At 34.7% G+C, this 17,031-nt stretch overlaps 2 protein-coding genes across 2 annotated transcripts; both read left to right on the top strand.

Annotated features, from left to right (window-relative positions):
* Positions 1-1,256: 1,256 nt before the first annotated feature.
* Positions 1,257-3,873, top strand: LOC101430610 (olfactory receptor 6C4-like). The gene is made up of 2 exons (XM_023587371.3): positions 1,257-2,166; positions 3,782-3,873. The coding sequence occupies exons 1-2, from the start codon at positions 1,257-1,259 to the stop codon at positions 3,871-3,873; spliced, it is 1,002 nt and encodes a 333-aa protein (XP_023443139.3).
* Positions 3,874-14,241: 10,368 nt separating this feature from the next.
* Positions 14,242-15,180, top strand: LOC101430178 (olfactory receptor 6C4-like). The gene has a single exon (XM_004453435.2). The coding sequence runs from the start codon at positions 14,242-14,244 to the stop codon at positions 15,178-15,180; it is 939 nt and encodes a 312-aa protein (XP_004453492.2).
* The last annotated feature ends 1,851 nt before the right edge of the window (positions 15,181-17,031 follow it).

Genomic DNA, 17,031 nt, shown 5'->3' with positions numbered 1-17,031 from the left:
TCTCTCTCTTTCCCACCCCAACCCCTGTTGCCTGCGCTTGTATCCATTTGCTGTGTGTTCTGTGTCCACTTGCATTCTCATCAGGTGCAGGTGGTACCAGGAATATGTGTATCTTTGTGTTGCATCAGCTCTCCATGCGTGTGTCGCCACTGCTGGGCAGGCTGCACTTTTTGCACAGGGTGGCTCTCCTTGTGGGGCATACTTCTTGTGCTTAGGGCACCCCTACGTAGGGGACATCTCTGCATGGCATGGCACTCCTTGCATGCAGCAGCACTGTGCATGGGCCAGTTCACCACACAGGCCAGGAGGCCATGGGTTCAAACTCTGGAACTTCAATATGGTAGGTGGACGCTCTATCAGTTGAGCCACATCTGCTCCCCCTTTTTATGGCTTAATAATATTCCACTGTATGCATCTACCACATTTTATGTATCCATTTATTGATTGATGGGCTTATGGGTTGCTTCCAGCTTTTGGCATATATGAATAATGCTGCTATGAACATTGGTGTGCAAATATTGTTCAACTCTCTACTTTTAATTCTTCTGGGTATAAACATAATAAGGGATTGTCCGGTCACACAGTAATTCTATACTTAACTCTCTGAGGACTTGCCAAACTGTTTTCCACAATAGTTGCTTAATTTTAAATTCCTACTAGCAATGGATGTATGTGTTCATAGTTCTCCATATTCTCTTCAACTTCATATTTAAAAAAAAAATAGTAGTCATTCTAATAAGTGTAAAATGTTTTCTCACTGTGGTTTTGCTATGCATATTCCTAATAGATAATAATGCTGAGCATCTTTTCATGGACTTTGTAGACATTTATATATCCCCTCTGGGAAAATGTCTATTCAAGTCTTTTGTCCATTTTTTTTATTGGGTTGTCTTTTTATTATTGAGTTGTAAATTCTCTTTATATATTCTGTATATTAATCCCTTATTTTGATATTTTCTTGCATCGAGTAGGTTGTCCTCTCATGTTCATGAGAAAATCCTTTGATAAATGTAGGTTTTAAATTCTGATGAGGCCCATTTATCTATTTCTTCTTTTATAGCTCGTGATCTGGGTATAAAGTCTAAGGAGACATTGCCTAATACAGGTCCTGAGGATATTCCCTGACATGTTTTTCTATAAGCTTTATAATCCTGGTTTCTTTATTTATGTCTTTGGGCCATTTCTGAGATCTTCAATTGTATCTTAACCTTTTATTATTATTATTATTCTCTATCTTAATTTGTCTAAAGTTAATAATGAGGAATCAAACATCAGTGGTAGAATTCATTCTTCTTGGCTTGACAAATGACGTGGAACTTCAAGCTGTACTTTTCTTTTTTCTGCTACTGACTTATATCTTAAGTGTCTTGGGAAACTTGACCATCATCACTCTGACTCTGCTGGATTATCGCCTCCAGACTCCTATGTACTTTTTCCTTCGAAATTTTTCCCTTTTGGAAATTTCCTTCACCTCCGTTTTTGTTCCCCAAATGCTAGTCAATATTGGAACCGGAGACAAGACGATTTCATTTGCTGGCTGCTTCACTCAGTATTTTTTCGCCATCCTTCTGGGCGCAACTGAATTTTACCTTTTAGCTGCCATGTCCTATGATCGCTACGTTGCTATCTGCAGACCCCTGCATTACACAGCTGTGATGAGCAGGAGACTCTGCATTCAACTTGTCCTGTGTTGCTGGTTCTCTGGTTTCTTAGTTGTCTTTGTGCCACATGTGATGACTCTCCAGCTGCCTTTCTGTGCCTCCAACATCATCAACCATTATTGCTGTGACTACACCATATTGTTACACTTAGCCTGTTCAGACACGCGTTTCATAGAAGTGATTGAATTTGCTCTTGCTGTGGTCACACTCATCTTCACCTTAGCACTAGTCATTCTTTCCTACACGTTCATTATTAGGACAATTCTGAGAATCCCCTCAGCACAACAGAGGAAAAAAGCTTTTTCGACTTGTTCCTCTCACATGATCGTGGTCTCACTTTCCTATGGAAGCTGCATCTTTATGTACGTAAACCCTTCTGTTAAGGATGCAGCGACTTTTAATAAGGGAGTGGCTGTGCTCAATACCTCAGTTGCCCCTCTTTTGAACCCCTTCATCTATGCCCTAAGGAACAAGCAAGTCAAGATAGCTTTCAAAGATGTGGTTGGTAAGGTAAAGGTTTTTTCAAGAAAGTGAACCTGTTTAAAATCTATCATTAAACAAATAATAAAGAAATGTTTTAAGGACCAAAGCTGTAGTATCGGTAATTTTAAAAATACATTTTATTTCTCTTTAATGCTCCTACTTGAATACTGAAACAGTAAATTCAATTATATTCACAGTAGTTAAATGTCTAGATGTATGTGTGTGTGTGTGTGCTCTACACATGTCAGAAGATATTTCTTTAAATATATCTCACTTTTAAAGGAAAGATAGAAAATTTGGAATTGGGAATTTTACTTCTAATTGCTGTTTACAACACAACTCTTAAATCTTATGCATTGCTACATGATCTTCAATCTCTACATCTGTAACAATAATTAAATTCCCTTCATGAACCTGTTAATAGTAATGCATGCAACATATTTCTGCATGGAAAGAAAATTTATTCTTTTCACAGTATTATATTATTATTTAAATGTAGTCTTTTCACAGTAAGTATTTAATGAACTCTTATGCATACACGGTGATTAAGGTAATATGGACCTTAAGAAGAGAAATCAATATGTGTTTGTTTTAGTATTGCTTGGAAATAATAAATGATCTCTCTTGCAAACAGATAAATTCTTCCAGTCAGTCCATCAAAGAGGTAAAGATCTGATTCAAGGCTAAATAATTTAAAAGTATGTCTTTCTAGCTATTCTCTTGCTATTTAGCTTTGTGAACTTGTTCTAGTTCTCATTTATTAGGGAATTGTAGTAGATGTATTTAACCTTATTCATGGTGTTAATGATTTTATAGGCTTAAATCACATTCCTTCTCAGTCTTTGAAACTAAACACTAAACTTAAATGTTTATAATCTGATTTTCTTAGGCAGAGTCTCCATCATATTAAAAGCTGCCATTTACTTAACTTTGCTGTGTCAATCTTTCCTGGAATGCATGAGCCACATTTATGGCATGGGTAATTTTAAAATTTAAAGAGACTGTAGATATTTTTTACTTGAAATATTTCATTTTACAAATGAAAAGACTGAGTCCTAGAGATGTTAAGAAGCTTTACTAAAGCATATGGCTAATGAGAGCCAAATTTATATTCTTGTTTTCTTTTTTAACACATCAACTAATAATGAAAAATCCTTTAGCTATAAGAGATTCTAAAACAGTACCCTGGGGGACCCATTGAAGACAGATGGTTGACCAAGTAGACTTTGTTTTTTATTTCATTAAATAATATATGTACATTATTTAATATGTACAGTCATTATTTCATTAAAAAGTGACCTAAATGCTTAACACATAACTTACGTTAGTAAGTTAGTTAGTTACTTTGTGGTTTAGACAGGTAATTGTTTCATAGTTCATTCATTTTTTTGTTGTATTAAACAACATTATCATTATATTAATGATAATTGCCTAAAAAAATTCCCACAGCATATGGTGGTTGATCAGCTTCAAAGGATATTTTACGCTTAGCATTTTACTGATGGGTATAATTTCCCTTAAACCACACACCTACACAACAACAAATGCGGAGTCTGTTTAACAACCAATTCAGAAATGATTTTTGACACTCAAACCAGCCTTTTATCTGGAAGAAAACTGGTAGTTCAAAATTGCAGAAAAGATGATTAACATTGTGTTCTATCAACCTGAACTTTCTATTAGCCAGAGATTTCATGAGTCCCTGAGTGAGTCTCAAACGAATAAATAACTCAAAATAATGAGCCTTTTACATTTCAACTTCAAAATGTTCAGTAAAAACATTAGAATATTGATTAGTTTTAATGTTAAATATTTTCTTTTGAGATTTGAAAATCAGCATCTATATGAAGTGGACAACCTTGTTATCTGGAAGACCAAATGACTAATGTATTCTGTTATCAGAATATTCTGTTAGTATGAATGTTTCTCTTTTATTCCAGAATTTATCTCGAGTCCTTAACTTAAAAATATTTTTTAAATTAGAGCAGTTTACAGAAAATCATGCAGAAATCAGAGTTCCCATATATCCTCTCTTACACACACAATTTCTCTATTAACATTTTGCATTAGTATGGTAACATTGTTACAACTAATGAATTAATATTATTGTAATTATACTAATAAATATAGCCCACAGTTTATATTAGGGTTCACTCTTTGTATTGTACAGGTCTGTGTTTATTTCTTTTGGCAACTTAATATGCAATTAAAATTTTTTCATTTTATCCATTTTCAAATATGTGATTTAATAGTGTTGATTACATCCACAGAGTTGCTTTGTAAAAAGCTCTCAATTTTGACCATATCCTTGCAGATTTGCTGTGCAAAGTCATTTTCTCTGACATGACTCTCCATAGTCTCCATAATCCTCACTCTTTTTCTGTTCTATTGGAGAAAGAAACTTTACTACTGCACCGAGGAAGTGACTTTTAAATCCACAGGGTGTCAAGGCAGTAGAAGATGGGGATGTGGGTGATGTATAAACTTTTCTCAATGTTTCCAAAGCTGTATAACTTTGGCTCCAATATATTAATCTTTCATGATGATTCTTTTCTTTTTTTTTTTAAGATTTGTTTTTATTTATTTCTCTCCCCTTCCCCCCTTCATTTGTCTGTTCTCTGTGTTCATTTGCTGTGTGTTCTTTTTTTTTTTTCACTTCTGTTGTTGTCAGTGGCATGGGAATCTGTGTCTCTTTGTGTTGCGTCATCTTGCTGTGTCAGTTCTCTGTGTGGGCAGTGCCATTCCTGGGCAGGCTGCACTTTCTTTCACACTGGGCGGCTCTCCTCAAGGGGTGTACTCCTTGTGCGTGGGGCTCCCCTACACAGGGACACCCCTGCATGGCAGGGCACTTCTTGCCAACATAAGCACTGCACCTGGACCAGCTCTACACGGGTCAAGGAGGCCCGGGGTTTGAACCACAGACTTCCCATGTGGTAGACGGACACCCTAACCACTGGGCCAAGTCTGCCTCCTCTTTTCTTTTTTTAATTGGCTTTCAGTAGGTATTCTACTCAAAGATTCTCTGTAGTCTTCACATATTTTTGTATATTTTATGCATGTGTTTCCTTAAGAATAACACTTCAAGTAAAAGAACCCTCAATTAAAATTGTTTCTTTATGTGAATTTAGTTAAGATTGATAAAGTGTTTAGTTTTTTCTTAATAGGTCATCTCAGTTGTTCTAGCAGGCAAAAAATATCACTGTATATACTGTAAAAAATAGAGAAATCCCTTTTTATGCTTTGTGGAGCAAGTTGCTACATGGTGTGCCATGGGAACACAGACTCAGGCATGACAGAAAAATGCAACAATTTACTGTTTTATTACCATATAGCACAGAGGTTCCAAAAGACCAAGGGACAAGATTCCATCATGGCTGGTCCTCAGGGGAGACCAACTGCTTGAGTCAGGGTCAGTGGATGGCAGGTCCATATGCCCCACTTTGCATTGTAGAGGAGAGACCCTGTGCTGTTTGAGGTGGGGTATTTATCTATCTTATTGGATGGCCCCTGCCACTGAGAACTTCTTGCACTGATAATCATCAGGGCTGCTTGTTCCTGGTTTCTAGGTTCAAAATCTGGTCAGGAATTTTTAAATATATATTTTTATTGAAGTATATCATTCATTCAGGAACATATATAAACAACAAGTGTATGGTAAAAGTTGAGAGCTTACAAAATAAACATGCATAACATCATGCAGGGGTCCCATACATCACCCTCCACCTAGTCACACCTTTTATTATATCTAACCACTGTCCCTAACCCCTGTGTTAGAAATGTGGAATGGAAACAGACTGAAGCATCTGCACACAATAAAAAATGAGAGGGAGAGGGCAGTGGGCAGGGAAGAGCTAGAAGTTGACAGCCAAATCTGTTTCTGTGAATTCCCCATCGTTCTTGACTTGACAGTCTATAAATTCCCCAATATAATTGCTGTTTTAAATCATAGTTGCTCATTTTGAGCTAGTAGTTACAAGATTTATTCCTGGTTTGCCATCAGTATGTGTTTATAGCAGCAAAAATATTTCTCTTTTTTTGTCTACAGCATCTAGCCTCCAAAAAGGAACATATTATGCATTTATTATTTGTGAGACTCATTGCCTACCTTCTACTTCAATATAATCCTTAACCGTAAATGTAAATTTATAGATTGCCATCAATTCCTTGAGATACCTGAAGACGTTGACAAACAGTGTGCCTTGGATAGGGGACACATTTTTTATATGATACCTTCTTTAAGAAGTACACAAAACTTCAGTATGGGGATTGCATTGGGAAACTGCTTCAACGAAACAGAATCAAATATTTAGGTCAATGATCTGAAGAGAAGAAAAGCAATAACTCTTGCATTTCCTCTTTCAGAGAAATAAAAACTTAAACTTGGTGGAAACATTACCACCAGCAGTGTCCTTTACTGGAAAAGGTATTAAAAATTTAACTCCCATTTAACTTTAGTTGAAAGTGTTTATGTAGTATCACTCATTCAGTATAGTGAATTTAGAAAGCTGATAGAACTGAGAAAATTATTGTTTTGTATGTGTTGTTAAACATAATAAAATGTTATTAATGTTTTGATCTCATGCAATAATATTTATGATACATATTAAATTTTTATTCTTATATCTCATGTTATTGGTTGCATTATGTCATAATGATATAGTGAACTCCTAACCACCATCACACCAGGATGTAAAAGTATTTGGAAATAATGTCTTTGCAGATGTAGTTACTTAAGATGAGGTCATATTAAAGTTAGGTGGATTTTTAGTCCAATATGACTAGTACCGTTATTTTTGATGAGTGCCCCTTTTGCCACCAGTTGGGTCTTGGATATTTCAACTTTAGCTTCCATAGATCTCTCAGGGAAAAGTGTAGCACATAAATCTTAAGACTTAAACTCCTCTTGTTGGGTCTAGATTTACAGCAAAAAATAGTTCAAATAATTATTAAAATTCAGTGAATCCAGTTGTCAATTGGAAAGGAGATAAAAGTGAAAGATTCCATGAGTAAATTAGTACAGGAAAATCGTGGCATCCATCAAACAATAATTTTTGTCAGTTGATAAATGTTCAAAATCTTTCCATATAAAACAAAAACCTAACAAAGGCTTGAAAAACTGAACTAAGATTTGAAATATCACCCACAGAGGGAAAGATATATTTTACAGTTTTGAATCTAAATGGTTTAATTTACAGGATAAAAAATATATTTTCAGAGTTCTATAAAAAATTCATAATCTAGAAAACATAATATCCATAATGTCCAGGACTTAACCTGAAGTTACTCAACATAGAAAGAACAAGGAAAATACACTCACTCAAGGGAAAAGAAAATCAGCAGATACCCAACTGATGTTTGACTCAATGTTGTATTTAACAGAGAGGAATTTAAAGGAGATAGTATAACTCTGTTCAATGAGGAAAAGAGCAATGGCCTGTGAATGAATAGAGATAGACAAATTCAGTGGAAAATTGAAAAAAAAAAACAAAATAGAATTTATAACTGAACAAAAGCAACTTGATGGACATAAAAGCAGGTGGAGATGACAGAGGAGTAAGTGACCTTAAAGAAATAAATAAAGCCTTAAAGTATGCAGGCTAAATAGTGGCCCCCAAAGATAGCCATGTCCTGATTCCTAGAACCTGGGAATATCACCTCATATGACAATAGAGACTTGGAATGTAATTAAGTTAAAGATCTTGAAAAGGGGAGTTTATCCTGGTAGATCCTAAATGTAATCTCAAGTGTCCTTAGAAGAGGAAGGCAGAGAGAGACTGGGGTATACAGAGATAGATGTGATGACAGAAGCAAGATGATGGATGACATGAGGAACAGGTTCGAAGTCAAGGAATAAAGGAGGAATAAAGGCAGCCTCCACAAGTCAGAAAAAGCAGAGAAACATTCTTCCTTAGGACCTCCAGAATAAATCAGTCCTGCTGACACCTTGACTTTAGCTCACAAAACTGATTTTGATCTTCTGGTCTCCAGAACTGTAAGAGGATTAATTCGCATTGCTTTATGCAACTAAGTTTGTGATAATTTGCTATGGCACTCCTAGGAGACTCATGCAGGGTTGGAAAAGAATGAAGTACTATACTGCACAATTGGATCTCAAAATTATTTTGCTATGTAAAAGAAGGCACACACAAAGGGCTATAAACTGTATGTAGCAGTTTGATATGGTTATGAATTCCAAAAATAGATATTGGATTATGTTTGTAATCTGATCTGTACCTGGGATGATTGAGTTATGATGCGGGGTGGGGACTCACAGATGAAAGGTATGGCAAAGAACAGAGTTGAGGATTTCTGCTGTTGGAGTTTTGATGTTGGAGTTTGATGCTGAAGACTTAAGCTGGAGCTCTGGGAAGTAAGCTCACAGAGGATAGAGAAGCCAGCCCCAGGAAGAAAGGAAACTTGAACTCAGAGATAAGCAAGCCCCAGGAATGTAGGAACCCAGGAAACCTGACCCCTTGCAGACATCGGCAGCCACCTTGCTCCAAATAGATTTTGGTGAGGAAAATAGCTTATGCTTTATGGCCTGGTATCTGTAAGCTCCTACCCCAAATAAATACTCTTTATAAAAACCAAACAATTTCTGGTATTTTGCATCAGCACCCCTTTGACTGACTAATACACTGTATAATTCCATTTGTATATAACTTCTAGGAAATATTAAATATTAAATATAACAAAAGGCTATATCTGTGGTCATAGGATGAGGGACAAGGGAGAGATGAACCTCAGATGATATCAGGCCAAATTTTTGGAGATAGAAATATACTATATTACGATAGTGGTGGTGGTTTCATGGGTGCATATTTGAAAATTCATTGAAGTTTATATTTTAAATAGATTTTATTCTGCACAGTAAAAATGCAGTTAACTGTGCATAAATTACACATGATTGAAGTTGAAGAAAATACTGTTTACAGAGGTAGCATAAACTGTAATGTATAAGAAATAAGTCTAATGCATGCCTTAAAAGAGTACATTGAGAGAAAAATTATAAAAAAATTATTAATGTATACCCAAGAGAACTGAATATATTACTGAATATACCATATATATGGACAGTATGATGTGTGGGGAAATGTAACTTAAGAGAGTAAGACCAGGATAGAAAAAAGTTGCATCGGGCTGAATTTCTAGAGATGGTTCCACTAAGAAAAGAATGTAGATTTGATGTTTTGGTTCAATTAACTAGGAATGGCTATCACGGTTTTTTTGATATGTGACTGAAATATGGATCCAAAGATCAGATGCATTAAATTAAGTTAAAACTCTAAAACTTTTTTAGTGAAATGAAAGGGAAATATTAAAAGACTTAGCAGATTAGAAAATTAGACTGAATGTATCTCAAAAATCATATTCATTCACCTCAAGAGAGCTCAGTGACACAATTCACAGTATCAGTAATTATTAGATTTCTGTAGGGAGCACCAGCAATCTTTAAGATCCATGATCCATGTGGTCTCTGTTATTTCTAGGTCAGAAATACCATGAGGGACTCGAATCTCTAAACACAGGGGAGGTAATGGAGCCTGTAGTGGGGGGTCAAGTAGCAACACCGAATTGCCAAAGTAGATGTGGCTATTTTAAGGGACAGCAGCACCAAAGCAGTTGAATGGGAACTGGGACAGAACTGATTGTCTTGCTTGAGGTAGGAAGGAGTTTTTGATGGTTGCATTTAACCAGAGCTGCATAGCTCCCTTAATGTTTGGTTGTTCTACTTTTCATCTTTGCTTGTGACATAACTGTACGTAGATCTTTTAATGAAATTTTGATGGCTTTAACAAATATAGGTAAGGATTCTGAAATCCCTTAAATTTGTCATATACATTTTTCAGGCTGAAAAAATGTTATGCCATATTAAAATATTTATTTAGAGCCTAAAGTGCGTAAATATAAATAAAACTACATTTTCCCCCTATTTTCCACTCTGCCCATCCCTACTTCCATGGACTCTGACTCTTTTTAACTTTCTTCCTAATTGTAAATCTCACACAATGTTCCTTACCTAACAAGTGTTTCTTGAAACTTTAACGTATGTCACAAAAAGACACAGAGGCTAAATGTGGGAGTAATTGAGTTCATTGTGGGGAAGTTTTTTACCTTGTGAGAAGTGATTCATAATCAATATCATTCAGAAGAGAATAGGAATATTTTTTCACATCCTTCTAATAGCAAATAAAAAAACACTTTAAAAAAATCAGTATCTGAGTGGTAAAGTTTTTTATGGCAATAAAATCTTTTGATTGCTAAATAAATTTTATTGGAGCAAGTTTTTATTTGATCCTATATATGTATAAGTTTACGTTTTTAATGCATAAAGAACCCTTTCATACATTCAGCTTTTTCTCTTCATGAATAACACTAATCTTTACTACAAGGAATTGCCCTCTTGAATTATACTGAAAAGAAATAAGTTTACAAAATTACAAATGTAAAAATGCTGCTTTTGCCATTCATTTTTGAATTCTTATTTATATATTCATTCGTGAAAATGTTTCTTCTTTTTGTGAAAGATTTACAAAAGTTTTGTTTTGTCAAAGAAATACTGACTATAAAAATAGAAATTTCAGAATATTAAAGTTCTCTTCTGAGCGAAGTTGTTTTATTACTTACTTTCTAAGTTGGAATTTTAGATATTAATTAATATTTAGGATCTCAAACTAGAAAATAAAAATTGATGGTTTAAGTTATCTGCCAAGACCCAAATCATTACTTTCATGTAGAAACAGAAATCATTACTAATTGATCAAATCACCAAGAATGATTTCAACTAATTTTGGCATTATTACAATATATTGAACTCTTTTGTCATAGTGGAAGAAATGTCCTAACATTTGTCTGAATATAAAAGATTTTTGGCAAAATTCATTATTTTGTGCCTATTTTTAAAATTTTTCACACTCATCTGTAGTCATTATCAAACTTGCAAGAAGGGTATTCAGGCACAGATAGACATAATTTCAATTAATACATAAATTTATATTATTGGTGCAAAAACCTGGATTATTCATTAACACAATGGATTGTTCACAATAATAAAGCTGCATAGCATATTATACCTTTTAAATCCATTAAGACATTTGATGCTTATAGTTTATGAAGTATTTAAAAAAGAAACAATTCTGGTACAAAAGTGAAAACTGGCTCAAGTTAACATATTAGAGCTCCTGTTATTTTCCATATATAATTCCAATAGACAGCCACTCCTCCTAATTTGTCAAAAACTGCCATTTTGTCCATATTGAATCTTTAGGGAGTTTTTGATTTAATAATGGATGTGTTAAGATTTGTGACTCTTGCTAATTTATTAAATATTGCAACATGATAATATGCCAGTATATGTAGGGAAGCATTTAATTCTTAAAATAACAAGAGGAATCCCCATAAGCTTTGAGTAGGAGAATTATGTATTATTTCTTGATATCTTTTGATATAGACTATTAAAAGAACAGCCTGAAGTACTGCATGCATAAATTGGAACTTCCAATTAGAATAAACACTCTGGCATTCAATTAAATATGGCTATGAATTTGAAGTGAAGTCAATAACATGTTTTTTAATTAAAATTTTGAAAAAATCTATATAATTTGTTGACCTCTATAAAAGATTAAAGTAACAGGACCATATTCATGTGAGAAGATTATTCATTTTATGGTTGGGTAGATAACATAATTATTGAAATAAGAAGTGGGTAACTTATCAGAACTTAAGATCCAGTATTAAGGTACATATTTATAAGGAATTGGGAGAAATACTGATTTTTAGTTGGGATTATAGAGAACACTGTTTGGAGAGCTGAACTTGAAGTGACTTTTTAAAGAAGTATATTGTGAGGGCACGTTCAGTTTGCAGCAGAATGCACAATCAGTGAGATCATTTTGATTAATATTTCACTGATAACTAATTAATCCCTATGTTCTACGTTATAATGATGATAGCTATTTATTTGGTCCTTGCTATAACCCAGGAACTGTAATAACACATATTCCAAACACCTTTTAAGCATTAAGAGAAAAATCTATCCAATTTGTGTCAAGAATTATTCAAAAGCAGCTTATAAATAAAAAAGAAAACTACTGAACTCCATTTTTTCTCTTCTCCATTTCTTAGGTTATATTTACATGATTGATTAATAAACTAAGAATTAAAGGTTTTTAAAAATTCTCAAATAATGTTTACTCTTGAAATTTGCTTTAGAGTTTTCTATATTCATGCTACAGTAGCCAATATTTAGAGGATATGGAATAGAAAGTATTAGAAGGAAAATGTAAGCAAGTGAGAAAATGGTGAGAAATTAAATGATGATACAATTTAGAAGAAATCATTGAAAATGTCTTTAAGAAGAAGGGTCTTTGTTAAATATGGAATAAAATAAAACACTATATTAATTGGTTGTTTAATTATTTAGATGTAAGACTTTTTCAAAACAGGATAGAGAAAGGTTCATATTTAAGGTCTTTACTTCCAGTTCATTTTTAAATGTGACTTTAAAAACTGAGTCTTTTAATTAAAAAAAATTAATAGCAGAAATTTTAGGTTTACAGAAAATCCTTGTAAAAATATTGGGTTCCTATGTACTTCCCCTATTATTAACACCCTGAATTAGTGTGTTATCTTTGTTACATTTAATGAAAGAATATTATAATTATAGTATTAACTATAGTCCATGGTTTACATTAGGGTGTATTTTTCCAAATATACCATCTCAATAATAACACCTTTCATTATGTGGTACATTTCTTTTCATTCCTGAAAGAGCATTTTTATAATTGTACTAGTAATTTTGATTATTTTTATTTGTACTATTAAGTATAGTCCATTGTTTACAATAGAGTTCATTGTTTTGCATAGTCCTATGCTTTATATTTTGATTTTTCTTCAGGTAAGACATATATGACCTAAATATTCCACTTCAAACCACATTCACATGTAAAATTCAGTGCTGTTAATTACGTACACAATTGCTACCATTACCTCCATTTATTTCAGCTTTACAATTAACCCAACAATAAATTCTGTACAAATTAAGCATTAACTCCCCATTCCACTTCCCTAAGTTGGCCCCTGGTAACCTATCTTCTAGATTCTAACATTGTGAGTTTGCTTATTATAATTAGTTCATATCAGTGAGATCTGTACAAAATTCATCCCTTTGTGTCCTGCTTATTTTATTCAGCATAATTCCGTCATGTATTAGTACTTCATTCCTTTTAAGGCTGAATACTATTCCGTTGTATGCATATATCAACTTTTGTTTATCCATTTGTTGGTTGATGGGCACATGGGTGGCTTCCATCTTTTCATAAATGTGAATAATGCTGCTACGAACATTGGTATACAAATATCTGTTCAACTCACAACTTTCAATTCTTCTGGGTATATAGTGAATATGGGGATCATCTGGTCATATGATAATTCTAGACTTAACTTTCTGAGGAACTGCCAAACTGTCTTCCACAGTAGCTGCACCATATTATGTTCCAACCAGCAATGGGTAAGTGTTTTTAATTCTTCATATTCTCTCCAAGATTTGCATTATTTTAAAATAGTAGCCATTCTAGAGGGCATGAAATGGTACCTCATTATGGTTTTGACATGTATATCCTTAATTGATAATGATGCTGAGCATCTTTTCATGTACTTCATAGCCATACATCTTCTTTGGAGAAATGTCTATTCAAATTTTTTACCCACTTTTCAATTGGGTTGATTGTCTTTTTGTTATAGAGTTGAAAGTTATATATTCTAGATATTAAACTTTTATTGGATTTGTGGTTTTCAACAATTTTCTCCCATTGGATCGGTGTCTTTTAATTACATGTTAAAGTCCTTTGATGCACAAATGTTTTAAATTCTGATGAGTACCCATTTATCAATTTTTTCTTTTATAGATTGTTCACTAGGTGTAAAGTTTATGAAACAATTGCCTAACAGAAAGTCCTGAGGATTTTACCCTACATACTCTTCTAGTATTATAAAGCTGGTTTTTATATTTAAGTCTTGGATCCATTTCTGAGATATTTATTTGTATTCAAAACTTTTATTATTATTATCATCTACCTTAATTTTTCTAAAGTTAATAATGAGGAATCAAACATCAGTGGTAGAATTCATTCTTCTTGGCTTGACAAATGACGTGGAACTTCAAGCTGTACTTTTCTTTTTTCTGCTACTGACTTATATCTTAAGTGTCTTGGGAAACTTGACCATCATCACTCTGACTCTGCTGGATTATCGCCTCCAGACTCCTATGTACTTTTTCCTCCGAAATTTATCGCTTTTGGAAGTTTCCTTCACCTCCGTTTGTGTTCCCCAAATGCTAGTCAATATCGGAACCGGAGACAAGACGATTTCATTTGCTGGCTGCTTCACTCAGTATTTTTTCGCCATCCTTCTGGGCGCAACTGAATTTTACCTTTTAGCTGCCATGTCCTATGATCGCTACGTTGCTATCTGCAGACCCCTGCATTACACAGCTGTAATGAGCAGGAGACTCTGCATTCAACTTGTCCTGTGTTGCTGGTTCTCTGGTTTCTTAGTTGTCATTGTGCCACATGTGATGACTCTCCAGCTGCCTTTCTGTGCCTCCAACATCATCAACCATTATTGCTGTGACTACACCATATTGTTACACTTAGCCTGTTCAGACACGCGTTTCATAGAAGTTATTGAATTTGTTCTTGCTGTGGTCACACTCATCTTCACCTTAGCACTAGTCATTCTTTCCTACACGTTCATTATCAGGACAATTCTGAGAATCCCCTCAGAACAACAGAGGAAAAAAGCTTTTTCGACTTGTTCCTCTCACATGATCGTGGTCTCGCTTTCTTATGGAAGCTGCTTCTTTATGTATGTAAACCCTTCTGCTAAGGATGCAGCAACTATTAATAAGGGAGTGGCTGTGCTCAATACCTCAGTTGCCCCTCTTTTGAACCCCTTCATCTATACCCTAAGGAACAAGCAAGTCAAAACAGCTTTCAAAGATGTGTTTGGTAAGATAAAGTGTTTTTCAAGAAAATGAAACTATTTAAATATATCATTGAACAAATAATGAAGAAATGCTTGAAAGATCAAAAATGTATTTCATAAGATATTTTTATATTTCTCATTAATGTCCTGCTTAAATACTGAAATGGTAAAACTACTTATTTTTTATAGTTATTTTTTTACCCATCAACTAATAATGGAAAATCCATTAGGAACAAGGAATAGTAAAAAGTGTCCTGAGAATCCCATTGAATATAGATGACTGACTAGTTAGACATTGTCATTTCCTTTGTACAGCCATAATTTCACTAAAAGTGACCTAAATGCTAACGCATAACTTATATTAATAAGATAGTTAGCTTGTTACTTTATTTAAACATTTAGGGAATTGTTTTGTAATTTGCTGTTTTAAACAAATTATTATATTAATCATAGACACCTAAAAAAATTCCCATCGCTTATGGTGTTTGATCAGTTTCAAAGAAAAAATCAAATGAGTATGATACACCTAGACGTTTTATTGAGGAGAATAATTTTGTTAACACACACACACAAAACACAGAGAATGTCTTAACCAATTTAGGACAAATCGTTGATGCTATGTAACACAGGAGGTCGAAACTGGGGAGATTGACTATATAATTCGATATTCCAGAGAAACCACAGGGGAGCCCAGCAGAGGTCATGCCCTTGTTTACTCACCTAACCCGGCGGCAGCAGATCAGGGGAGGCTCTGCACCCCCTTAGTGGCTACAGGTTTATACAGAGGGGTGTTTTTGGACAAGCGGGGAACAGCACATTTTTTTGTGTGGCATAAGTAATGGGTGCAATGTGAGCAGGTAGAGTTAATAATAAACTTGTCTATAGCCTACGTGCATAACTATAGGTTAGACAACTTTTCGCCTCTCTTATGGTCCTCCCATCCGAGAGGGTCCGGATGCTGGCCAGTTCAACCCTACCTGATCCGGCAACCTACTCAAATGTTTAGTGGGAGGGTGAAGCGGGACTTCAGTCTCCCCCTCCGCTCAATCAGACCAACTAACTGTCCACATTTCGCGGGCCTCGACTTCGCGGAAAGGGCACTGTTAAATCTTCCACGATATCTGAGTGGTCAAAGCGTTAATAGTGTACCCCATGCCCACAGCAACAATATAAGGCACCACGACCAATAACAATAGTGAAAATTATGCAAATCATGATTATGAATATTTTTTGCCATGTGCTTTCTAATGAAGTGGATTCCAGTGATAGTCCGATATACTCCTTTTCTAGATCAGATAAGGCTACAGAGATACTATGTGAGTACTCAGGAATATATAGACACAACATGCACTGCCGACCATAGCACAAATGCTTCCCTGTGCTGCAGCGAGCATGTCTAAAGTCATTCTGTTCTGCAAGACTACTTTTCTCATTTGAGTAGCTTCATCGTTTAATCATTGCATAGATTGTACAGTATCATGTAAAGCTTTGAGTTGTGGTTAGATAGAAGGCATGATAGCTTTCTTAGTCGTATGTGCATCCATGATGATTCCAGCCCAAGGACTCATAATAAAAATGGGTGAAAACCATGCATCCTATGTATCTCATTGGATCCTATGTCTAGCTTTTACTGACATCAATTGAGGGAAATATGTTACTACACGACCAGGGATATAAGGTTTCCCCACTGGCACTGTCCTATCCAATTAAATGGTAGGCAGGGCCACCCATGGGTCCCACAGGCCCATAAACCCCTCCCCACCCCAGAGCAAAATATAAGCACCTGCAGATAAGGACACATTTTGATAACCCCAGGCTTCATTCATGTGGGTCCAACTACCATTGTGTTTTATCTGTAGAGTGATGTTTGAGCACAGTGCTCTAGATGTCCACCCAATGTCAT

The sequence above is a fragment of the Dasypus novemcinctus genome, chromosome 12, assembly GCF_030445035.2.
Source record: "Dasypus novemcinctus isolate mDasNov1 chromosome 12, mDasNov1.1.hap2, whole genome shotgun sequence".
Classification (NCBI taxonomy): Eukaryota; Metazoa; Chordata; class Mammalia; order Cingulata; family Dasypodidae; genus Dasypus; species Dasypus novemcinctus.
Note: the sequence above shows the minus strand (reverse complement) of the source record. Positions and strands in the feature narration are given on the sequence as shown.

Excerpts from the sequence above, each read along its gene's own strand:
- LOC101430178 (XM_004453435.2), top strand. The coding sequence starts at position 14,242 with ATGAGGAATCAAACATCAGTGGTAGAATTCATTCTTCTTGGCTTGACA.
- LOC101430610 (XM_023587371.3), top strand. The coding sequence starts at position 1,257 with ATGAGGAATCAAACATCAGTGGTAGAATTCATTCTTCTTGGCTTGACA. Across the intron at positions 2,167-3,781 it reads AGCTTTCAAAGATGTGGTTG|AAAAGATGATTAACATTGTG; the intron begins GTAAGGTAAAGG and ends TCAAAATTGCAG.